This window comes from Suricata suricatta, chromosome 6, assembly GCF_006229205.1.
Source record: "Suricata suricatta isolate VVHF042 chromosome 6, meerkat_22Aug2017_6uvM2_HiC, whole genome shotgun sequence".
Classification (NCBI taxonomy): Eukaryota; Metazoa; Chordata; class Mammalia; order Carnivora; family Herpestidae; genus Suricata; species Suricata suricatta.
The window spans coordinates 10,009,866-10,035,047 of record NC_043705.1 but is presented as its reverse complement, the minus strand read 5'-3'; the positions used below and the strand labels follow the sequence as shown (position 1 = coordinate 10,035,047).

The following is a 25,182-nucleotide window of genomic DNA, read 5'->3' as shown; positions in this document are numbered from 1 at the left end:
TGTGTCCCCCTCTCTCTCTCTGCCCCTCCCCACTCGCACTCTCTCTCTCTCTCTCTCCCCCTCTCAAAAACATTAAAAAAACAGTGATGGAAATAAGTTAATGGAATTTACCTTCACAGTAATATATTTATGACATCCTTCTGATACCTAATACCAAACTCATTAAAATACAAGAGAAATAAGGGTTAAAAGCAGCCCTCTCTCATGCTCTGAACAACAGAAGTCTTTTCCCATCTTCATTTCTGCGGTTTTCACTGGAAAAGAAATTAGAACGACCTGTAGAAATCCGTCTGTTTTTTACACAGAAGTATGAACAGCAAATGCTATCTCTAACAGTTCTGACCTTAAATTACCAAGGAGGTGTTTCGAAACAAAAGCACACTATCAAAGCATCAAGTCTTAAGAGTTAATAAGAATACGCTTGTATTTGGTGCAAATTTAATTTTATTAAACCTTACAATGAATGTTGTGGCATATTATTTTCCATATGTGACAATTGGCTGGCATCTGAATACAGTACTTCTTCTGAAAAATACGCCATGGAAAGTGACAAAAGGGAGAAACTAGTTGTTTAGTGATATGTGGGGGAGGGGAGGAGAAAAAGAAAAAAAGAGAGAAGAGGAAGGATGATGACCAATTAGTTTCCCTAGGATCTAACTCTAAAATGGCGACGGTTCCAAGCAAGAACGCTGCCGTCGCATTGTGCGAGGAAATGGTTATTATCTCACCTGGCTCCCACAATTCTGATAAGCACAAGGATTATTTTACCTGTAAAATTCAACCTAAAGTTTCAGCTGGGCAAAATGATTTTCAAGAGCTACTTTTTCATATACAAACATGAAAGAACTTTCCCAAGTCACAGTAGATGGGGGTCTCTAAAATATTATACATTAAGGTAGTCGCTTTGTAAGTGAGCAACTGCTCAACCTTAAAATCGTCATGGGTACCACATTACTTTCTGCTGATCTGGATTTTAAGCCCATGTCAGATTCATGGAAAGAAAATGACTTTTTTTTTAACCCTATAATCCACTTGTCTTCAGAAAGTAGACTGGTATCTAATCTGAGTAAAATGAGCATTTCTTTTCCAGGAATGATCGGTAGCGGAACATTGAAAACTCAGCAGGCCTTAACAGGGCATTTGGACAGAAGTGTCACCAAAACGTATAAACTCCAGCCAACATCACCATGCTACAGTGTATGGTTTAGTTCGACTCCCACGAGTGTACTTAGCTCACCAAGTATTAAAGTACTCATTTGTGATTAAAAATAAGTAACAAATTTAATTATTTGTTTTTAATTCAGTCGAGAATGACTTTGAGAATACGTTCTGACAAAGGCCTTCACAGCGTCCAAGGTCACGTTTATTAACCAACCTCCTCCAAAAGAAAATCATTCTCAGCTACCAAACTAACTGAATTTTCAAGAGCTCCGAACAGCGTCTGGTGGTGAACAGAGAATTGTACCCTAACTGAAATGAGGCGTTTCCGTTCTCAAGCCTCAAGAACAGTTCTAAGTGATCAGCATTTAGTGGTGGAAACTGGTACGTCAAGAAATCCTTAGTTGCACTAGAGTTGTACAATTCAAGTTCACCTGTCAAGTACAGTGAGGTGTGTGTTACTATACAAGCACGGAAGCCCTCTGATTGCCTCCCAAAAAAGAAGGAAATGTTAGCTCACTTAAAAATCCGATTGCTCGTCATTTACCCCCAAATTACTGAGATCTACTGGTGCAGATTTACTGTCCTTACCAAGTTTCCCTTTTTAAAAACAAGTAGCTCATGCATGTATAATTCTTATACCACGAGGGGAGAGGCAAATGATTTCCAAACACTGATGTCTGAGATTTCCAGCATATTTGTCTAAATCACAAATTACTAATGTATGTGGCAGCTCAAACATCCCAGCAAATTTGCCCGTGGTAAATACGGTTTTAAAAACCTCTTCATCGAAAGGCTGCAGAGTGACCACTTACATCCCCTTCACCCTTTTCAATGGTGAAATTCAATTCACAACCTAGTAAAATAAGGATATCTTTTCTTTAAAAAAAATTAAACCTCAATTATTTAACCAGAAAGGAAATCTAATCCTTTTTTTAGTCACTACTGTGCACTACGAGTTTTGTACTGAATAAAGATGAAATAAACCTAATGTGATTCTTTGCAGGGATGACTCCTTAAATACCATTACATCAAATCCCCCGGAACAAAATGGAAGCAAAAACCCAAGTGATCCAGCTCATCAGACTCACAGGTAAACTTGAGTTTTTCTCCAACAAATGAGGAGCTTTTTTATTCTGAACAATCTCATTAAGACATTTGCAGGGCAAATGTGCCATCATAAATTTCATTCTGAATAACAATAAAGTGCTGAATGAGAATTACCTGAATCTTTTTTTTTTTTTTTTAGTACTTTTATCTTTTCTTAAAAGAGCCCTTTCTGTGTGTGGTGGCGTTGGCAAAGCCGTTTGCAGAAACAGACAGACAACACACAAAAAAAGGAAGGCAGAGCAAAGCTAACTGTCAGTGAGGGAACAGAAAACACTGCAACCTTCTGTGTTTAACTGTGGTGACAAATAACTGAGACCAAAGTAATTCATGCAAGTTATCTTTAAAGGTATACATAGGCTGGAAGAAAGAAAGAATGGACACTCTACCGACCTCAGAGACTAGGGCAGTAAATTGCATACTAAAATACTTGAATTATCCTAGATGCCTAGATCTGGCTCGGCAAGCATCATGCCACGGACATGCGTTAGCTCTTTTGGTAACTAAAAGTGATCTGCGGTTCGAGTGCGGAATTACGTCAGTGTGACTCGTGAAAGCAGTGTGGTAACCTTGGAAGTTAAACTGAAGCAAATGCTCTACACCTAATCGCATCCTCAGCACAAGCGGGCCGGGGCCGGTGCGGCACGAAAGGTGGGTCGCTTTATAAAGGTTCTCCTGGTACTCCGTGACATATTAAGATGACAGACCTAAATTTCAACTGGGTTAATGAGTTAGAACAGATTTGTTTCCCAAATTTAGCACACCATCATTTCAGTGGAATAGAGAGAGACACCTCAGAAGTGAAGACGGAGAGACAAAGAAACAAAAAGGCTTGAGCTCGGGTAGCGAACCTGGGGCCCTAAAAGCGGTCATGCTACAGAGAGCACCACTTTCACAAAATGAACTTCGTAATGAAACGGAACAGTGTTCTGAGTCGAAGTCGACCAACTGCTGCATAGAAAATGTGCTAACATACAACAGTCAAGTTTAAGCCGGTGCATAGAGAAGATAAAGCACTTATGGTAACTGCAAATGGTTAGCAGGTCCAGAAAGGGTGCGAGACCCAGCGTGGGTCCCTGAGGGGGGCGGGGGGACTCAGAAGTAGACATGGTTAGGAAAATAAAGGAAGCGGAAACGGGGGAGAAGCTTGGAGAAGAGAAGGAAGAAGCAGGGAAAAAAAGACCCTCGATCGTATAAAATTCACAAACCAGTAAAGTATAAAGACACCACTGAAAAACGGTGAACTCTGCCCCAAACACCCAACAGCAAACAAAACCAGAACAGGTAAGCCTTTGGCAGACAATTTCAGAAATTTGAAGAGGACGTTATACTTCTCAATTCACAAACAATATATTATATGGTATATTTATATTAAATACTGGGAAACCAATCCTGTCAGTCGGGCGCTTCCGGGCTTTAGCCAATGAGAGCACGAGGAGATCAAGCCAAGTGGATGCTGGTGTCATCACGACAGTGCTCGGCTCTGACACGACGGGCGCCGACCCGCGCTGCGGCAGCGCACGCGGTCCCGTCATCATCTGTGAAGGGACACGAAGGTCTCCAGCTTCTCTGGGATGTGCCCTTTGTAATATATTCTGTGATCCACTATGACACGGGCAGCGAGACACTGCAGGGTGGTATGGTTTATGGGCTGGATCAAATTTTTAGCTATTTCCTTCTCGTCCAGCAAGTCGCTAGCGGTCTGTTTGTGCGAGTTTGTGGCATCAAAATGTGCACCTGATTTAATAAGGAGATTCATGATGTCCGGATGGTTGTTGAGAGCCGCGATGTGCAGGGGACTGTTGTCGTCGGAGTCTCTGACGTTCACATCAGCACCGCATTCGATCAGTATGGCGGTCACCTGCAGAGACGGAAATTTACACACGGGGTAGCGCCCCACACACGTGGTATTCTTGTCCACGGCCAGGTGAAGAGGACTGAAGTTATTCTTTCCCCGCGGGTGCAGCTTAAGAAACCTGTATATGGTCTGCTTTTTGAAATGGTCCTGCTCTAGAGTACAAGGAACTTTTTCTAACAAGCAAATCAAGTGCAAGATAATGGAGAGGGCCTTGTTTAACTGCAGCGGGTCGGCCGGACACTGCGTCTGTTTGATAGCCCGCTCTATTTCAAGGACACTTTTGCACAGAATGCCCATAAGATCGTCAAATGTGACGGTGGTGCCCAGCAGGCCTTTGGCCCGATCCTGTAGCATAAAAGAGAACAGTTCTGCAAAAGACAACAAGCTGCTGGCAGTCATTGGGCTTAAAGGGTCCAAATTGTTCTGCTGCATATCCAAGGCATACTTCCAAAGGTTGATGCATCGTTTGAAGTTTCCAGAGTCCGCATAGACTGCGCCCCTGTATCTAATATAGTACGAGGTGTCAGGATGCGAAGGGCCAAGAATCCGCTCTCTAATTAGCAGGGCCTGCATCCGCATCTCATCGGGGTCAGCAATGAGACCTTCCAGCTCTTCTGTGCTGTTGACCTCCTTGGCGTAATCGTAAGCCATTATTAGTGTCTGCGGTACTGGCTTGCTAATTATATTAGTCCTGTCACTGTACCTCATGTTCATGGCCTTTTTCCAGTATTTCAAGGCCCCAAGCAGATCTCTTTTCTTGTCTACAAATGTAGCTCCCAGAAGCTCTAGAGCATTGATCCGTTCTTTCTTGCTCGTCTGTGCGTGGTGAGTCAGAAAATCCACAATGTTCGTGTGACCGGTAACACTTGCTGAGAGGAGGGGAGTCATTCCATAACCATCCTTTTCCATCTTGGCACAATACATAAGAAGCATCTTCATGATGTCCAAACTGCCAGACTCTGCACAATCATGCAATGCAGTGTTACCTTAAGGAGAAGAAAAGAAGAGAGAACAGATTTTGAGGGACCAGGGTACACGAATACACGTATGTAGCTTAGGAGCCTAACGAGAAGCACGTAGTTCCAGGCCGACCTTAACGGGACTACAGATGAGAGAAACTCGTCCCGGCACCTGAAGCTAGTGTCTGACGCGTAGCAGAAATTACATACATACTTGTTAAGTTTGGTGAGTAGATGACCAAATTAGGCATGAAAGGATCATCCCAGGCACTACATGAAATTCAGAACTAATCCATGACCTCTTGGGTTTTCTTGATAATGTTTTCAAGTGCATATTCTAGGACTCAAAAGTGATGAGATGAAATGACATGAACCAGCTATTCAGCTCTGCAGCCACTTAACTTTCTGGGTCAGCTTCCACATTTATCAACAAGAAATCGAATCCATAATATCGTCGATTCTCTAGTTTTGATTCTAATACTGGTCCAGAAATTATTTCTTTCAATATTTGATTGTCAAGCGGAAGTCAGTGGTCTTAGTCAAAATTCTCGGTGACAAGGTACTTTCCTCAAAAAGCTCCCATAAGAAAAACAAGTCCACTAAAATCTGAAAAAATATGTGGGTGGTTCGATATGAAGCTTAAAAGGAGACATCTGAAGGGTCCTTTCGTAATAGATCACTTCCCATTGTAACTGAATTTTTTAAACATCCTTTTCAGATGTACTAAATGTTCCAACACGGTCTTGTTCTTCCCACACGCGGATTAAAACGGACAACAGGCACATGTAGTTAAAAGCCTGTATGCAATGTATTAGGATGTTACAACCACCCAAGTATTTCAGTCGCCAGAGTTTAATGCCAAACATTTTACCAGGTATCGTAACAAAAATGATCACACAGGCCTTTGGTATTTTTACACGGTGTTTACAGAAAATTTCAGCAGTGAGTCATTCGAGGCACGTGTGCAGACAAGAGTTATTAACATAGCTGGCAATGACCGGCATCCTTGGAAAGAAAGAGCTGCTGGCTAAGGGATGGCCCTCAGCTGGTATCTGAGGACTCGTCTGGCAAACAGTTCAGAAAACTTTCCCTAAATGATAAGGGTGGGTCACTGTTTATATTAGCAATATAGTTCAAGCTGGACACCTGCTTTCCTTCTGAGAGTCTGGAGTTTGGGGTATGTCCACAAAGGTGCCTATGTGACCAGCCTCCAAGAAAACCCCTGGGCTCTGAGCCTCTAATGGATTTCCCTGGGCAGACACTGCTCTGTGTCACCTGTTATGAGAAGGACACAGCATAAAGAAAAAAGCCCGCGCAGATTCCTCTAGACCCCACCCGTGCCTTTCCCCGTGGGATCTGACTGCACGCCCTCATCCCGCCACGAGAATGCACGTTAGCCATGATCACAGTGGTGTGCTGATTCACCTCCAGATGCCGGGGAAGCCAGGCGGGCGTGGGGGGACCCCGCCGCAGCAGGGCTCCTAGAAAGTGGTTTAAACTTGAGTACTTCACACAACGAATCTATAACTAAAATTCCAAAAAGCAAGCTATTACACATCAGGACTTTAATCTTTCCACAAGTTTATCCTGTTTTTTCTTCCATGATACCTACAGGAATGACATGATCATCTGCATAGATTTCTTCTGACTCAAAGCTCCACAGTGGAACAGAGTCTGACGGAACGGCTGAGCAATGTGTATACAACCACGCACTCAGAGAGTCCAGCGCTTCTGACTACTGATGTTCATTTGTTAAAATAATTCCCATTACATACAGCTACTGCTAAATGTATTTTTAAAACTTTTAAAATTAAGAATCCCTAATAGTACTCTCTTCCTCTAAGAAAGAGACAATGTAAGGGAAATATAAGGTTTCGGTGGCACTCTTTTCCATTCACAGCCGTATAAAATCAGGAATAAGAATGCAAAAGGAGCACCGGGTGGCTCAGTCAGATAAGTATCCCACCCTTGGATTTGGCTCAGGTCATGATCTCACAGATTCGTGAGTTCGGGCCCTGCATCGGGCTCCACGCTGACAGCCCAGAGCTTGCTTGGGATTCTCTGTCTCTATCTCTCTCTGCCCCTCCCTCACTCAGGCTGTATCTGTCTCTCTCAAAATAAGTCAATAAATTTAAAAAAACACACAATGCAAGAGAAGTCATTTTCTTAATTAACTGAATTGCTGTACTGAAATACAGCATACGCTGAAAAAGATGATTTTTAAAAACAAAAAACATGCAGAAGAGTTTCATATCTACTACAGGCAGAAGCAATATGATCAATCCTCCCAGTAAGAACAGAAAAGCTGAAAAAATCATTTTAAAAAATCCATTTGACAGCATGCCAAAAACTCAAAAGCAGACAGCATCCGAGAGCAGAAAGAGAATTAGAGAAGTCCAGGATCTGGGGAGACCTCCCCACCGTGGCCTCTACCAATTCTGGAAGCAGCAGCTAAAACCTGAATGGAGCTTCTGACCTCGGCAGAGCCAGAGGAGACCCGGGGGTCCAGGACTCCGACTGCTCCCTGCACCCCACCCCCATCCACGCGGAGTCCCAGCTCTCAGGGCTGCACCCCAGCAGTTACAGCAAACTGCAATCAAACCAGGCACCGGAAGAACCCAAGTCCAATTAAAGATCGTGCTGACATTGAATTAAGGAAAATTTGAGAGTGGTGGTTAAAGTAGTCAAAAGCCAGAAGCAATTACAAATAATAATCAGAAAACATATTACCTAGATATTATCTATTGGCTAACGCTCAAAGTATATTTTTATATTCTTTATATATAATGTTAGGTACATATCAAAGGAACTGCAACACAAAACCAAGACAAGAGCTGACAGAAAGGCCCAACAGAAGATCCAGATAATACAGTTATCAGACACAGACCTCAAAATAATAATTATGCTTAGCAAAGTAAGAGAGATTAAAAAACATTTCTGAGAATTAGACAGAAAACTGGAAACTACAAAAAGGAACAAAACGGATGTTCTAGAACTGAAAAGCTCAGTGGGTGGCTTTAAAAACAGATTACACACAGATGAAGAGAGAATGATGCCTGGACAGTAAGTCAGGTGGAAACCTACAGAAAGCCGCATGGAGGGTGCAGGCTGGCAGCGCAGGGACAGGGAGAGACAATGTCACAGGGTCAACAACCTGAAAGCCAGAATTCTGGAGGAAGAAAATGGGCCCAAAGCAATACTTCAACAGCTAAAGTCCAAATTTTCTGAAGCTGATGAAGTGCTAACCATAAATTTAGGAAGTTTTACAAACACCAAGCCAGAGAAATGCGAAGAACATCACCTGGAGGCTCACTACAGCAGCCGTGCCCGGGGCTAAGGTAAAGACAGAATCGTTACAACCAGAGCACAGGAGCAAACCGTCTGCAAAAGAGCAACAGTGAGGCCGACAGTGAGCAGGGCTCTGGAATAGGAACTCAGGAGTCCACAGCATGGTATCTTAAAAGCACTAAAGGAAGGTAAGTGCCAACTTAGAATTTTACACACACACCAAGAATAAATGTGAAATGAAGGACCGATTCAAGTCAGAAGGAAAAGAGAAAAACCCAAGGTTTTATGACCAGCAGACCTAATCACTACAGGGTGTTCTTTAGGCAACAGAAAGATGAGCCACACAGAAGCATGGAGATGTGGACAGAAGCATCAACAAAAGGGACCAATGGGAGAAATACGGACCCTGAAAAGACCGGAGTCTTGTAGGGCTTGACATATGCATACAGAGCAGGGAAACCTTGACAGCAACAGCATCAAAGGACAGCAAGTGGCTCAGACAGAAACATAATCAGAAATTTTCGTTACTCCTTGAACAGACACTTCTCCAAAGAAGACATCCAGACGACCAACAGACACATGAAAACATACTCATTGTCACTCATCATTAGGGAGAAACAAATCAAAACCACAGTGAGATGCCACCTCACACTAGTCAGAATGGCTCACATTAAAACGCAGCCAAAGACAGATGCTGGCAAGGATGCGGAGAAAGAGGATCTCTTTTGCACTGCTGGTGGGAATGCAAACTGGTGCAGCCACTCTGGAAAACAGAGGGAAGGTTCCTCAAAAAATCAAAAATGGAACTACCCTATGAGCCAGCAACTGCCCTACTATTTATCCAAGGGATAGGGGTGTGCTATTTCGAAGGGACACATGCACCCCAGTGTTTACAGCAGCGCTACTGACAATAGCCAAAGTGTGGAAACAGCCCAAATGTCCATCGACAGGTGAATGGATAAAGAGGATGTGGTATACATATTCAATGGAGTATTACTTGTCAATAAAAAAGAATGAAATCTTGCCATTTGCAACTACATGGATGGAACTAGAGGGTATTATGGTATTATGCTAAGTGAAATTAGAGAAAGGCAAATATTGTATGACTTCACTCATATGTGGAATTTAAGATACAAAACAGATGAACAGAAGGGAAAGGAAGCAAAAATAAACACAGGGAAGGAGACAAAACATAAGAGACTCTTAAATACAGAAAACAAACTGAGGGTTGCTGGAGGGGGGGATGGGCTAAATGGGGGAGAGGCATTAAAGATGTCACTTGCTGGGATGAGCACTGGGTGTTACATGTAGAGGACGAATCACCATATTCCACTCCTGAAATCATTACTGCACAATGTGCTGACAAATTTGGATATAAATTTAAAAAATGAAAAAGTGAAATAAAGAAGAAATTTATGTTATTCCTTTGGTAAGTCAAGGTAGCATGGTACTCCCTAAAATAACAGTGGATATGTAGTAGATCATTACTACGTGGTCTCTAATATAAAGAAAAAATGACATAAGAAAAAAAGAATTCAGGCAAAAAATGAGAGACAAAGAACACAAACCAGGTAGGACAAATAACAATCAGAAAATAGGGATTAAAACCCAAAGATATCAGTAGTTACATTGAAAGCAAACAAACGAAATGTTCCCATTAAAAGACACAAAATGTCACACCAAAAATACAAATACATAAGACTCAGCTACATACTGCTTAGAGGAGACAAAGCCTTCACGGACAAAAAAGGCTGAAGTGAAAAATATGGGGAAAAAATTATATCTTAGGCAAAAACTATAAGGAAGCTGTGTGATATTAAAATATAGGACGAAGCAGATCTTAAGGCAAAAATGCATGGTTAGAGATAAAGGGAAACATTTTAGAAGGATATAAAATTCAAAACAACATAAAGAAACAATAATTCTACATTTATTGTTACCCAAGAACACAGGTTTGAATTATAGAGAGCAAAAAATCACCAGAACTCCCAGGAGAATCAGACAAATCCACAATCACAGTCCACCTGAACACACTGTTCTCGGTTCAAAACCCAGTAAGGACATAGAAGATCTTGAACACAATTAACAAACTTGATTGAATGGATGGACATAAATAAACGGAAATAAATGAACACTGGACTCAACACCTGTAGAACACCATTTTCTTCCGAAGATACACGGAAGAACAGAGACACCAACCGCACTCCGGCAATCAAGGGAGTCGCATGAAAATGTCAAGGGAATGATTAGCCTGATTATGTTCCAAGTCCACAATGCAAGTGAGGTCTCACACACACACCAACACTAACAAAACTCTAGAAAAAGCTCCATATATTTGAAAGTGTAAATACACACTTCTAAATAACCTACAGGTCAAAAAAGAAATCCCAATGGAAAAAGAGAAAATATTTGTAACTGAATGAGAACAAAAACTTTAAGTAATTGACCTTGTGCGATGTGGCTGCAACTGTGCTCCAAGTATAAGGTACATGTTAGAAAAGAAGAAAGGCTTTAAAACGATGGCCAGGTCCCCATCTCAAGAAACTAAAGGAGAAAAAGAGTGAATCAAACCCAGAGAGAGCAGAAGCAAACAATAAAAAGCAAACATTAGTGGAGAAGGAAAAGGTATTCACACAGCAGCGCAGCAGTTTTATCTGCCTAAGTGTTCTGTACCAGCTGTTGCGCCCAGTCCTCTTACATGCCTAAGGAGGGAGAGAAAAGACTTATTCTACAAATAGAAAACAGACACATTAGCAACAGAACACACACCCATGCCTCCCAAACGCCACTGTAGTGCACTGCTCATTCCTGGGGTATTTTTTTTTTTTAATGTTTCTATTTTATTTTTGAGAGAGAGAGAGAGAGAGAGAGAGAGAGAGAGAGAGAGAGAGAGAATCCAAAGCAGGCTCCAGGTTCCATGCTGTCAGCACAGAGCCAGATCCAAGGCTCAAACCCACGAATCGGCAGATCATGACCTGAGCCCAAGTCGGACGCCCAACCAACTGAGCCACCCAGGTGCTCCTATTCCTGGGGTATTTTAAATGCTAGTCATCCTTGAATCTGATGAGCTTTATCTAATACAAGCCAAACCTCATAATGAAACTCCACTGATCATGTTACTTTCCAACTGAAAAAACTTCACGCTTCCTCTAAAGAAACAGTTGAGAACCTGTACGACGGCTTGTAAAGTCCTACAACCCCGCTTCTCAAGGCACTGTCTGTGCAGGGTGGGAGGGCAGCAAGGAAGAAACCCAGTGTCAGAAACACACATCGTGTGAAGTAAAGCTGAACCTTGGTGAGTGAGGACATGCATCAGACCTCTATGAGGAGTGGACTTTAAAAGCCGGGGACGTTAGTCCCCTACCCTACTTCTCCAGCCCCATGGAATGACACATCCAACAGGAATGCTGCCCTGGGCACTCGCCGGGGCTGGCAAACTTCCACAAAGGGCTCAACAGTACTTACTTGTACGCTCCGCAGGCGGCAAGGTCTCTCGGCCACTCAGTTTACCCAGAGACCACACGTTACATGCACAGAGATGGGCGTCTTCCAACAAAACTCTACTTACGGACACTGAAATGACTTCATGGCACTGACATGGGTCAAAGAATATTCTTTTCCATTCAGTTTTTTTCCAGCCATCAAAAGGTAAAACATCTTAGCTCTCAGGCAGTGTAAAAGCAGGAGGTGGGCAGGACCTGACCCAGGGGCCACAGTCTGTCAACACCTCGTCTCATTCAAAAGACATTATCAATCATTCACATGGCAGAGACCCCACTTATGCCTCATGTCACTCTGTCCTAAGTGCCCCTCTCAACACAGGACAATCCCACTCGTGTCCACGCCTCAGCTCTTCATTTCCCTATAATACATTCTTCCTCCTTCACCATCCTAACTTCCTGTCCTTCAAGTTTCAACAAACTGCAGCTACCCAAAAAGGCCTTTTTAAATTTTTTTTGTTTTTATTTATTTTCTTATGTAGACTGAGACGGAGCACGAGCATGGGAGGGGCAGAGAGAGAGGGAGACACAGAATCTGAAGCAGGCTCCAGGCTCTGTGCTGGCGGTGAGCACAGAACCCTATGTGGGGCTCGAACCCACAAACCGTGAGATCATGACCTGAGCCGAAGTCGGACATTTAACCGACTAAGCCACCCAGGTGCCCCAAAGAGGCCTTCTTGTTTATACCACACCAATTTGTCATTGCAAGAACGCCTGGTGAATAAATGTGTCACTTATCCTGGTAGGTGCCCCCATTATACCTGTTATACTATTGTAACACTATGTCACACCTTCTAACGGTACGTTGTTACCGCCACACACCTCAACAGTCTACTCCTAAAGTATACAGATCCTACATAATATTTCCTTTGTATCCCAGCTGGCAATCAGCACACTGCTAAAGCTATGGTAAGATTCTTACATTTTTTTTAAAAATGTTTGTTTACTGGGGCGCCTGTGAGGCTCAGTCGTTAAGAGTCTGACTTCGGCTCAGGTCATGATCTTGCAGTTGGTGGGTTCAAGCTCCACGTCGGGATCTGTGCTGACAGCTCAGAGCCTGGAGCCTGCTTCCGATTCTGTGACTTCTCTCTCTGCCCCTTCCCAGCTCACACTCTGTCTCTCTCAAAAATACACATTAAAAAAAATTTTTTATAGAAGTTCCACTTTTATAATATTTTTCCTGGTACTAGAATTAATTTTCAAATTTTAATTTATATTACTTGGATACCTAGGTATACAGAGCATTTTCCCATGTCTGTTCACAACCTTTATTTTCTTCTGTGACAAGTCTATTTACATTCCAGTTTCTGGGACTATTAGTCTGACTTTATGCATTTTATAAAATGATAATCAGTTATCTGCTGTATATACTTTGCTCTACTGTTTCATTCAAGAGAGATACTTTCAGTATTAAACACAAGTTCTTGTGAAAAATACCTAACAAATTGAACGTAAAGATCAAGTTATCTATGTTCTGATGACTAATCTCTGCAAAGTTACGTGTCAAAGACCGATAAAAGCGTATTTTATTTTTGCCGGGTAACATTAATGACTTAAGCTTTAGGTGTGTATCATGTGCCAAGCACGACTAAATATTCAACTGAAGAATTGTCTCTGAGCTATGTGCCTCTTAAAACTGTATCCAGGGACACCTGCATGGCTCAGTCGGTTACACGTCGGACTGCTGATTTGGGCTCAGATCATGATCTCATGGTTTGTGAGTTTGAGCCCTGAGTCGAGCTCCATGCTGACAGCGTGCAGCCTGCTTGGGATTCTCAATCTCTCTCTCTCTCTCTCTCTCTCTCTCTCTCTCTCTCTGCCCCGCCCCAACTCAGGCACACATGCTGTCTCTCAAAAATAAACTTTAAAAAAATGCTTCCATACTATGAAAGATTTGTGATCCCTACCTCATAATGCATTAATTTTGTGTCCTCGGAGTGAGAAAAGCAATTAAAAATAGAACACAAAGTTCAAAAATAAATACTAGTATTGCCAGGCATCTTAGATGAATTTCATCTAAGATGAAAATAGAGATTTAGCATTGAAATTTAATTAATTTACCTTTAACTAAAAAAAAAGAAAGAAAATAAACATGGTATTATATAATTCTCAATGCCTGACTCACAACATGTTCATATGGAGAAAAAATAAAATTTCTGACACTGAATTCATTATGGAAAATGCTTACGATTTCTCAAAAGGCATGTCTGTTAAAAGGACATTTCTTAAAAATCAAGCTAATGGTCCATTAAGTGTTAATTCAGTTAAAGTATCTGTGCAGAAAGTTAAAACATTATGATCTAAATACATGACATTTCAACTCTATAACTGAACAGAGAAAAGGTGCAGAGACAATCTGGAAGAATAAAAAGTAGCCATACTCGTCAAGAGGCTTCTGGAATGGATGCTAGGGGAAGGAGATGGAAGTGCTCACACTTGGTCACCAGAGGGGAGGTGGGTTGAGGGACGAGTGACAGGGACTGAGGAGGGCACTTGCCGCACCAATGCACCAGGTGACCTATGGAAGTGCTGAATCACTATGTTGTATACCTGACCCTAACTAACTCTGTATGTTAGCTACACGGGAATTAAAATAAAAATCTAAGGGGCACCTGGGTGGCTCAGTTGGTTGAGCATCTGACTCTGGCTTAGGTCATGATCTCGTGGTCCATGAATTTGAGCCCCGCATCAGGCTCTATGCCGACAGCTCCGAGCCTGGAGCCTACTTCAGATTCGTCTCCTCCTCTCTCTGCCTCTCCCCTGCTTGTGCTTCTGAAGCTCTAATGTGCACAAGCGCCACAGGATCACAGTAAAATGCAGATTCTGATTCAGGCGATCCAGGGTGGATCTGAGCGATGCCTACGCTGCTGGTCTCACTCGCTACTCTGAGCACCAGGGAAACAGAGGAGGAATCTTATTTTCCTGTTATGTAAGTGTCTGCCACAAAACGAACATATCTAATAATGATATAAAACATATAAAGAGAAGGGGCACCTGGGTAGCCCAGGAGGTTAAATGTCCAACTCTTGATTTCGGATCAGGTCATGATATCACAGTTCATGGGTCCGAGCCCCACGTCGGGCTCTGAGCTGACAGCATGTAGCCTGCTTGGGATTCTCGCTCTCTCCTCTCCTCTCCTCTCTCTCTCTCTCTCTCTCTCTCTGCACCTACCCTGCTGTGCTCTCTCTCAAAATAAATAAACATTTAAAAAAAACACAGAAGAGATGCCTGGATGTCTCAGTCGGTTAAATGTTTGACTTAGGCTCAGGTCATGATCTTGCACTTCACGAGTTCAAGCTCTGTGCTGACAACTCAAAGCCTGGAGCCTCTCCCCTCACTCTCTGCCCCTCTCCCACTCAGGCTCTGTCTCTGTCTCTCAAAAATAAACATTAAAAAAAGTTAAAAAAAAAAAAAAACAGAATGAGAAGTTGAAAAGGAGGCTAAGTTAGGTCACAGCCCTGTTTCATACCACACAGAAAACGGACGTACCACTCCACTTTATGCTTAAATTCTATGCCAGCGCAGGAAAAGGGTTTGTTCTATGACTGGATTACACTATCTAGAGAGTTCTAAGACTCTCACAAATGCTCCTCTGTAGTAAAGCATATCAGTAAACTCTCAGTGTATTCCTAACAATTTTCTCCTTTAAGTCAAATCTACACGTGATCTACAAGTTGAATATTTAAGAAATCAGTTTGCAAAATAAAATCCAAACTGCTGTAAACAATACCTATCAGAAGTGTGATAAAACCAACATTAACTGGCACAGCCACTGTGGAAACAAAAACACTCATTCAAAAAGATGCATGCGCCCCTATGCTGATGGCAGCATTGTTTACAACAGCCAAGACAGGGAAACAACCTAAGTGTCCGTCAACAGATCAAAGGATAAAGATGACATGGGGTGTGTGTGTGTGTGTGCGTGCGTGTGTACTCACAATGGAGTAATATTCAACTATAAAAAGAATGAAATCTTGCCACCTATGACAACATGGATGGGTCACAAGGTATGGGAAGGGAAATAAGTCAGACAGCCAAAGACAGAACTCCTATGATTTCACTTGTGTGTGGGATCTAAACAACAAAATGAACAAGCAAACCAAAACGAAACTCATAAACACCGGTAGTTTCCAGAGGGAGGGTGCAAGGGGGGTGACGGGCAAAATGGGTGAGGGGGATCAACAGGGAAAACCTTCCGGTTATAAGATAAGTCGTGGGGCTGAAAAGTAGAGCCCGTGGGACACAGCCGGTAACGCTGTAAGCACACGGCACGCTGCCGGAGGGCCCCGCACTCACTGCGATGAGCACCGCGTACTTGTTACTCAGATCACTGCGTCGTACACCTGAAACCAACACAACGTTCGATGTCGGCTATACTTGAATAAAAAGGAAGGAAGGAAAAAGGAATGGGAGGGATATTTTAGAATCAAGTCAGTTCTTACAAATAAAACTGTTTGTGATCAGTACTCATTTCACTTGTTCCTCTCACTTTTAATGGTATACCTGACCCCCTTTTTGTTACTCTTAACTTCCCTCATTTTCTTTAAAAATTAAATTTACTTAGAAAAATAACAAAGTGAAAAAACAATCCACAGAATAGGAGAAAATATCTGCAAGTAAAATATCTGATAAAGACCTTGTATTCAGACTAAATAAATTACTCTTACAACTAAGTAGTAAAAAGATAACCCAATTTTGAAACGTGCAAACAATAAAGACACTTGTCCAAAGAAGATAAACAAGTGGCCAATAAGCACATGAAAAGCACACGATGCTGAACATCATCATGTGAAAACAAAATCAAAACCACAATGATACACCACTTCACACCCACTGAGATGGCTATCCCAAAAAAATTAAAAAAGGAAAAAAAGAGTAATAGCTAACGTTGAAGAGAGTGGGGAAAACTGGAACTCTCCTCCGCTGCTGACAGGAATGTAAAATGGTGCAGCCTCTCTGGAAGAAAATCGTTTAGCTATTCCTTAAAATGTTAAACAGAGCTGCCATGGGATCCAGCAATTCCACTCCTCCACACATGCCCGAGAGAAATGAAAACACACATCCACACAAAAACTGTGCATGAATATTCTTATCAGCCTTCCTCCTAATAGCTCAAAAGTAGAACCAATCCAAATGCCCATTAACTGATAAAAGGATAAATGCGGTCTATCTACACAAGGGATTGTTCAGCAATAAAAAGAACTTACTACAAAATGGATGAGCCTTGAAAACAATACGCTAAAGGAAAGAAGCAAACACAAAAGACTACATATCAGGACTCCATTTATATGAAATGTCCATAACAGACATACATATAGGAACAGAAAGATTAATGACTGCCTAGGGTTTCTGCATTTGGGGTGGGAGAGGAGGGGGAGCTAGAGATGACTGGATATGGGTTTTGTGGGGTGTGTCATAAAAAAATGGTTGTGGTGATGGCTCACAACTCTGTGAATACACATTGATTCGTACACTTAAGAGGGTGAATGGTATGTGAATCACATCTCAAAGCTGTTTTAAGATCAAAGCACTTGCATTTTTGGTAAAAAGTTTTGGCTTTTACAAAATAGCAATTAAAGGGTCTCTTACTGTAACAGATTTACTGGAAATGCACAAGAACAATTCTCACCGCTGCTCCTTAGCCTACTGTGCCTTCTTCAATTCTGTAGCTGGGACCATGAGACACTCACTTGTAAAAGCGGGGAGGGAGCCTGTGATTCAGCTGCAGAACAAGGCTGATTCCAAGTACTTTATTCCTAGAATAACTAAACAGTATGTGTTAAGGGAAGAGGTAAGAAGGGGTAGAGAGAAACACTTTAGGATATCTAAGGGGCACTAGAAAGTTCCTCTTTCCCTTCCTCGTGTTTATGCTAGCACCAGAGATACGGGAGGACAAGAGTTTGGGGGGAGGGGAGGAAACAAAACAGCATCAAGGACAAACCGTGCGAAGGTGACCCCGTGCCCACCCTTCATTACTTCTGTGTATAAGGCACTGAGTTCAAAGCATAGGGAAATTTAACAATACAGGTCCTTGAGCTCACAACAGAGTTAAACGCTAGAAACATCTGTATTCAGAGGTAAGATGAATTCTTAGGACTCAAAGGAAATCAGAAGTACCTGGGAGGTGAGTCTTGACATCAAGTACAATTTCAAGGCTAAGAGGACCTGAGCTTAGGGACCCAGACTAAAAGTGATGAAAATTACACAGTGTCAGTTGATGAAAACATCAACATTACAATTGAAACTCCCTTTCCTGCCGGACTTCCTAATGCGTGGGGGACAAAAGGAAAGAGAGAGGTCTTGCTCAGATTTGCACCCACCTGACTTCCTTACCTGGGCCCTTCCCCCCGCCCTTCCATCACATACCTTCGCGCTGTCTTTAATAGCATACGTCTCTAGAATGCCAGGAGCTTCCTGAATTTTGTTTTCAACACTTTTAATCTAGGAACATCTGATAAAGACAAACTTGGTGATGGACCCACTTGTACCCAAAGGGCAAGAAGTAAAACTTAACCTCTGCCTTAAGCTCGACCCGCTGCCAACCGCCCTGAACGAGCAGTAGTGTTCAGGATCTACTTATTTTCTCCAACTTTGGTTCACCTGTGAGGATTCACAGTTCAAAATCCAATCTCCAGGCGCAGAGGAACACGATGGCTATCTCCCCACTGGGCTCCAGCTACACATTTCCTGCGGCTCTGCTTCTCCAACTAGGGTATCAAGTCTCCCTGGGGATACAGACAAGCGTGCTCAGGGACACAAGAGGGAAAGGATGAATGTGGACCGACCTGATGCTCTGGCATTCCAATGTGAATGTATTCAACTAGTAAATTATTTAAACATTATGATGAAATCAGAATGAACAGGAAGGCCACAAAACAGAATGAAATTTGAAGTCCCCTCCCTTCAACTCTTCTCTGGAAGTAGGGGTGTTGAGGTGCACCAACAGCTGAGAAGAACATTCAAAGTCAAGAAAGAAAACAGAGCGACTCCACAGCCTCAGAGAGTCCTGAACTGGAGGGAAATAACCTACCTACGTGACTAAGGGCATCTTCATGTTCCTTTACCTCAATATCAAGAGGTCTTCATTTACAGGGGAGATTTTATCTAAAATTCCTTTGCAGTTCCAGCGGGTGAAAAAATAACAACAGGATTTCTTTTCTTAGATTTTCTTGACTGAAATACACCTACACCCTAACATGGCTATCCTATGGGACCGAACTAACATAATATGCCTAGGGTTAGCTTTCAACTTACTGCAGGAAACAGAGAGAGAGGAAAGAAATCCTGCAGCGCTCCACCCGTACTGCTCTTTTTTCACAATTACGGTCTTCAACGTCTTCCTTCATGTCTCCATGCATGTATTTCCACTAGGCATTCAACAAACTCATTTGCCAAATACCCACTATGGGCCAGACTCTACCATGGGGATACAAACACCAGCTGCAAATGTTCACTGCCTTACCTCGGCATAAAGAATAAAATCAGATACCTCGAATAGACGTCAATGTAGCCCTGAGTGCCCTTTGCTCCAAATATGCCTACTTTTCCAATTCCTGGGCCCTCCAAGCAGATTTCTCAACGTGCCCTTCTTCATGCCATAAAACTATATCAAATGCATTCTAGAGATCTGAACCCCGGCAAATCCTTTCAAGGCCCAGTTCAGTGTCTCCATGAAGACCACACTCTTCTAAAATCCACCAGCGTGGACTAGCACTAATCCGTTAGCAGTTGGCAAATGTGACGTCCTGGATCTTCTCAGAGCCTCCCACAACGTCCAGCACAATGCCTTGCCTACAGAAAACGCAGGGATTACCTTATTACCAATTTACCTACCTGCCTTGGATATTTAAAAAGATTAAGCCATGCAGGAGATCCCGCCAGGGCCTGTCTCCCCAGTCCCAACTCAGAGAAGCTGCTCTTAGCTCTGACCACTCCAATCGCTTTCAGCTGCTCAATTCCCAATCAAATCGGGGTGTAAAAGCAGAACTGAAGGGTGCACCTAACTGGTCTACAGATCCTATTCTGAATCGAACAACATTAAAAAAAAAAAAAAAGAAAGAAAGAAAGCAAAAGCAAGCCAACGATGACCATGACCGTGAGGTGCTGAAACCCATGTGCTCACTCTGACACGAGCCTGTCCAATCACTTCTGATTTGGGGTCTATGGGTTCTAACAAGCAACCCACTCTCCTGTGTCAAAAGTCAAATGCTGAGTTAAAATGGAGAAGTACTACTAAATATCTCAAAGCTTTCCTCCTCTTTCTGAATGCCAGGGGAAAAGAAAGAACCCACTGACCCCTAGGTAACGAGTTGGTTGGGGATACAGTATTTCCGTGTATCAAATAGAAGACAGCCAACTGCAAAAAACAATGGGAACACAATGGAATGTAGAGGTCATGGGCATTTTGTGTTCAGGCAGACCAAGCTTAAGCTACTGGTGGTGTCTTTCTTCAGAATAGTGGACATGCACAATTTCCTAAGACACTGCTCTATTTTATCCCTCATCTCAGCAGTCTTTTCCACTTTTTGGAAGGTGGAAAAATGTGGGGGGGGGGGCGGGTATCCTTTCTTGATACTCTATCACATAGATCCTTCTCAGATGTTTCTGCCTTAATTTCAACTGGTTCCTGCTTTTGTATTACCCATTAACCCATCAAATAATCCAGAGTCAGCAAGAGATTGATTATCAAAGAATGGAAGCTTCAGGATCTGAGTCAGGGAGGGGCATATATACTTTAAGAAACACTGTCGAGGGGCACCAGGGTAGTTCCAAAGATGAAGCTTCCGACTCTCAGTTTCGGCTCAGGCCATGATCTCACAGTTTTATGAGTTCGAGCCCTGCATCAGGCTTTAGGCTGACAGAGCAGAGCTTGCTTGGAATTCTCTCCCTCCCTCTCTCTCTCTCTCTCTCTCTTTCTCTGACCCTCACCCACTTATGCTGCTTCTCTCTCTCAAAATAAATAAATAAACTTAAAACAAATTACTGCTGAAATTAAAAGCCATCATGACAGGTAAAAGCAATTGAACACTAAGTGATATGTATTATGTAGATTTTAAAACTACACTATTTGTATGTGTGTATATACATATAAAATCGAGGGTATCCAAAAATAATTTTTGGTACAGAATTGTTTTCTCATGTTATGCGTAATTTTTTTAAAGGCACAAGCGGTGGATACTGACTGTATGATGATGGTGATAAAAGGAACATTCTTGTAAAAGAGCAAAGGTAATCAAGTTAGATACCACTCACAGCTTATGAGGGGGAAACGCTCACACAAATCCGATCTACTTATGGCACAGGGCTCTCTCGCACATTCCATCTCCAGAAGCGTAGAAAGCACCTCTGAAAACCACAGGGAAATAGTACCAGTACTCATCTCTCCAATGACCTAAGGGCTTAAGACAGTTTCACTTAAATATGTAAGTTTAACAATCTGTATATTATTAGGCTAATGAATAAAAAGCCCAAACCAAAAAAAACAAAAAATCCAACAAGCTGCCATACCTTTTTATTTTTTAAAGTTTATTTATTTTTGAGAGGGGGCGGTGGGCAGAGGGAGACACAGAATCTGAAGCCTGAGGCAGGGCTCGAACTCACAGTGAGATCTTGACCTGAGCCACCCAGGCGCCCCAAGCAGCCATATCTTTTAACCCTCGATTAGTTACGATTTCAAAGCATTTCCCATGGTAACCTGGTCACGTAAGCAGGAACTGTCCTCTAAGACAGGCATTCTTTAAAAGAAGGAGTGTTGAAAACAAACAGAAATGTCACGCAGTCCTTTGAACCCACAACCCCGCTCAATGACAAGCAGGAACAAACGAAACAATTTCTAAGAAAGAATGTCCACAGAAACATTTCTTATCCTACTGAAAAGCCAGAAGCAATGTAACCCTCCATTAGGAGAGTATGCAGCTATTGAAATTAAAGGGCTGTAATCAGTGACATTAGAAATAGGAAACTAAAAAAAGGGCTACAGAAGGGTATGTAATAAAACTACATACATGTATCTCTACGACAACTTCAGAAGTATTTTCGGAAAGGACTGTCTCTAAGTGAAAATTAAGTGAGATTTTTCTATTTTCTGACAAAGATAACTTACAGAAAACCAGTGAGCCCATATTTTATATCAAACGTTCTTTAAAAAGATCAGACTAATTTCAGTGGATTACGTCCAGTAACTATGTAGCGACCCTTAATTGTATGGTGTGGGCTCTGCAAAAGGCAGTCAGCCGCTCCCACAATGATAAATGCATCCTTTGCTTCCGCGATTCCACTCAGAGGTGCGAACTTGTGTGTGAGAATATTCACAAAAGCTTTGCTTATATTGGACGGGACCTCACTGGCCATCCACAGGGCCGAGATAAATTATGTACATTCATACAATGAAATACTGTGTAGCCGCCCGAACAGAATGAGGCAGATCTGTGTGTTGGACTTGAATGACATCCAAGATAACTTCAGGTTTAAAAACAACAGCAAGGACGACGACAACAAAATAGTACACGCCAACAAACAGAGGGGAAGAGGGAGGAAGGGACAGAGTCAAGTACACACGTCTTCGCACTGACCATCTCTAGGGCACAAACAGGTGAAGAGTGCTTGGAAACAGTGGGGGCCGGGGGCTGGAGGTCTGGAAATCAGGCTGCTTTCTCACTGTAACCACTGGAAATCAATTTGTACTGTTGGAATTTTTTTGTACCACGTACGCAGGCGCCTTTTAAGCTTTAACATTTTTTTAAAAATTGGGCAGTGAATCACTCTATTATATAAATAAATATGCTGAAGGAAAAAAAAATAGATTCCAAGCATCAAAACACGCTATCGAAAGAGTGGTCTTTGAGAGTTTAAAAAATACTTCTCAACAATCATCTGCTGCTTTAGCTTTATTACAATCCCTGAAAATTACACACCACTGTGAACCCAAGCTCTTCTTTTACACAGAGGTGTTTACACTGTTGCTAGCCAACAAATCCACGCGTGTTTTGGGCTCAGTTTTGTAGCCTATCTTAAAATCTGTTTTTCTCCCTTGCTACATTTAATACATGTTCAACGTGGAAAGATTTTCTATTAGCCACATGGTAAATTAACGTAAAAGGATTTTCTATTGGCCACACAGCTTTGCTTATATTGGACGGGACCTCACTGTGTGTACATTAAGAGAAGAAGGGAACAGATTTTCTCCTTTTCCACCAATACTAATCCTTCCAGGTCAGTGTGGCCTGGCCTTCCGTGACAGTAACAAACGAAATGCCTACCCAAGACACAAGGCAATGACTCACTATAAATATAGTAGTTTCTACTCCCCCCAGTGTTCTTTAAAAAAAAAAAAAATCAAAGCTAAGAAAAATACATTGCACTGAAGTATATTCTCAAGTAGTTTAAATACAAGCCTAAAGGTCAACTGTCACTAACATCCCAAGACGTCTGGGGAGCCCACGAATTGTAGAGTCCTCCAAATATGAGACGGACAATGCTACTTAACACAGCCACCGAGGGCTTTTTATCACACTCATTCCACACTATTATCACACATCAGGGAAACTCCCAACAAGGTGACACTGGAAGGGTCACCGAGGCAGGGCAGGGCCGTCAATGTGGGCTGCCTCAAAGCCCACTGCTGACCCCGAGGTATCCAACTTCCTGAAAACGCCGGTAACACTGAAAGCACAGAAAGGAAGAGGCTGCACTCACCTTTGACACTTTTTCTGTTAACATCTGCCCCCTTTTCGAGTAAATACTGCGCAATCTCTTTGTGTCCTTTGTAACACGAAATCATCAGGCACGTATGCCCGTGCCGGTTCGATACTTCCAGGTCCGCTTTGTGTTCCACGAGGTACTTGACGATCTCCAAATGGCCATCGAAACAGGCGGCTCGGAGAGGGGTGGAATTGGTCAAAGTGGTGTTGTTGACGGACGCGCCGTGATTCAACAAAGACTGAACCACCTTCAGGTGCCCTGCGGCGGAGGCGGCCCACAGCGGCGGGGCCCCCTCGATGGTCTCGCCGTCGAAATTGACCGAGCCCCCCACCTCTATGGAGGCGCTGCACTGCTCCAGGAGAAACTCCACCATGTCAAGGTGCCCATACCTGGCGGCCATCAGGAGTGGCGTGGCCCCATTTGTCTTCTCAGAGATCAAGGAGGAAACCTCCTCTTTGGATTTGCTCGCCAACAACTTGGTGAGAAGCCGGAGTTTGCCATCTCGAGCTGCGTTAAACACTGCGGTCTTTAGATCCATTTATGTCCGGTGGAGTCGGCTGCACTTTTTTTTTTTTTTTTTTTTTAATCCTTCAAAGCAAACCTCCAGTTTAACTCTAGGGACACAGGCGAGAGTTACAGCAACCGAAGTTCAATGTCAATCACGGCACTCCAAACGGATATAAAATCCCGGAGAGTATGGTCTGTCTTACTGCCTTCCAACATCTGAAAACCGGAGCACCAACTAGGAAAAGGAAGGGGGAGAAAAAAGTAGCATTTGTGAATCTTCCAGAAGGAAAGGCAAAAACACTGCTTAGGTGTTCCGAATTTGTACTCCTGGACGGGAGGGAGGATAGTCCCATACTTTAGAGAACAACTCAAGCCACCCAAACACGGTGGCAAAGACCACAGAAAGGTTTACACACAGACCCAAATGTTCTGGTCGGGTGGGAGGCGGTTTCTTTTCTATATACAGTAAACTGAAACCCCACAGGCGACCGGGTTTCTCGCCTCCTGACCGGCCCAGCTTTGTTCTAGTTCTTGCTCTGCACACGCCCAGGGAGAGAGGGCACCCGAAAGCGGCGAGGGACGCGGGTTCAGAACTGTTTCTCTGTCTCCCATCTGCAGAGGAGAGCGAGCCAAGGGCGCGAGACTGAAGGCCTCGCTGTGGCCAGAATGGGTTTCGAGAAGGAACAAAAAGGTCGGCCACGACGAAACGCGGCCAGCCGACGCCCGAGCCCTCGCCCGAAAAGGTTCGCTTTTCTGTACAACTATTCGAGGCTCTCAGGAAATCCGGCCGCCTTCTAGCTAACTTCGCCCGCCCGGGTTTGATCACCGCCCCCCCGCCCGCCCGCCCGCAAGGGATCGCAGGTTACCCGAAACCCCCTGTCCCCTCCGTAACCTTCACCGCCACCTTCTCCGGACCCCGGCCGCCCCCCACCCCACACACACCTAAGCGACTGCGACCCCCGTCCGCCGGGCCGCCGCAGCCTGGGGCCTCCAGCCCGCCGCCCGCCTTCCGCTGCCGGGTGCGCCCTCCTTCCCCTTCCCGCCCAGGCCTCCCCGCGGGCGTCTAAGGCCGCGGCCCCGGCTCCGGCAGGCCCCCGCCGCCGTC

General features: G+C 43.4%; 1 protein-coding gene and 1 long non-coding RNA gene across 2 annotated transcripts in view; one reads left to right on the top strand and one right to left on the bottom strand.

Annotated features, from left to right (window-relative positions):
- Positions 1-426: 426 nt before the first annotated feature.
- FEM1C (fem-1 homolog C) overlaps positions 427-25,182 on the bottom strand; it is a 33,096-nt gene continuing 8,340 nt past the window's right edge. Inside the window, exons 2-3 of the mRNA XM_029941572.1 lie at positions 23,565-24,312; positions 427-5,109 (exon numbers count right to left, since the gene is read on the bottom strand). Of these exons, the coding sequence (XP_029797432.1) occupies positions 3,800-5,109; positions 23,565-24,108 (1,854 nt within the window). The 5' untranslated portion in view covers positions 24,109-24,312 and the 3' untranslated portion in view covers positions 427-3,799. The remainder of the gene's footprint in view (positions 5,110-23,564; positions 24,313-25,182) is intronic.
- Positions 24,445-25,182, top strand: part of LOC115293887 — a 40,117-nt gene continuing 39,379 nt past the window's right edge. The window contains exon 1 of the long non-coding RNA XR_003909654.1: positions 24,445-24,820. This is a non-coding gene — a long non-coding RNA (uncharacterized LOC115293887). The remainder of the gene's footprint in view (positions 24,821-25,182) is intronic.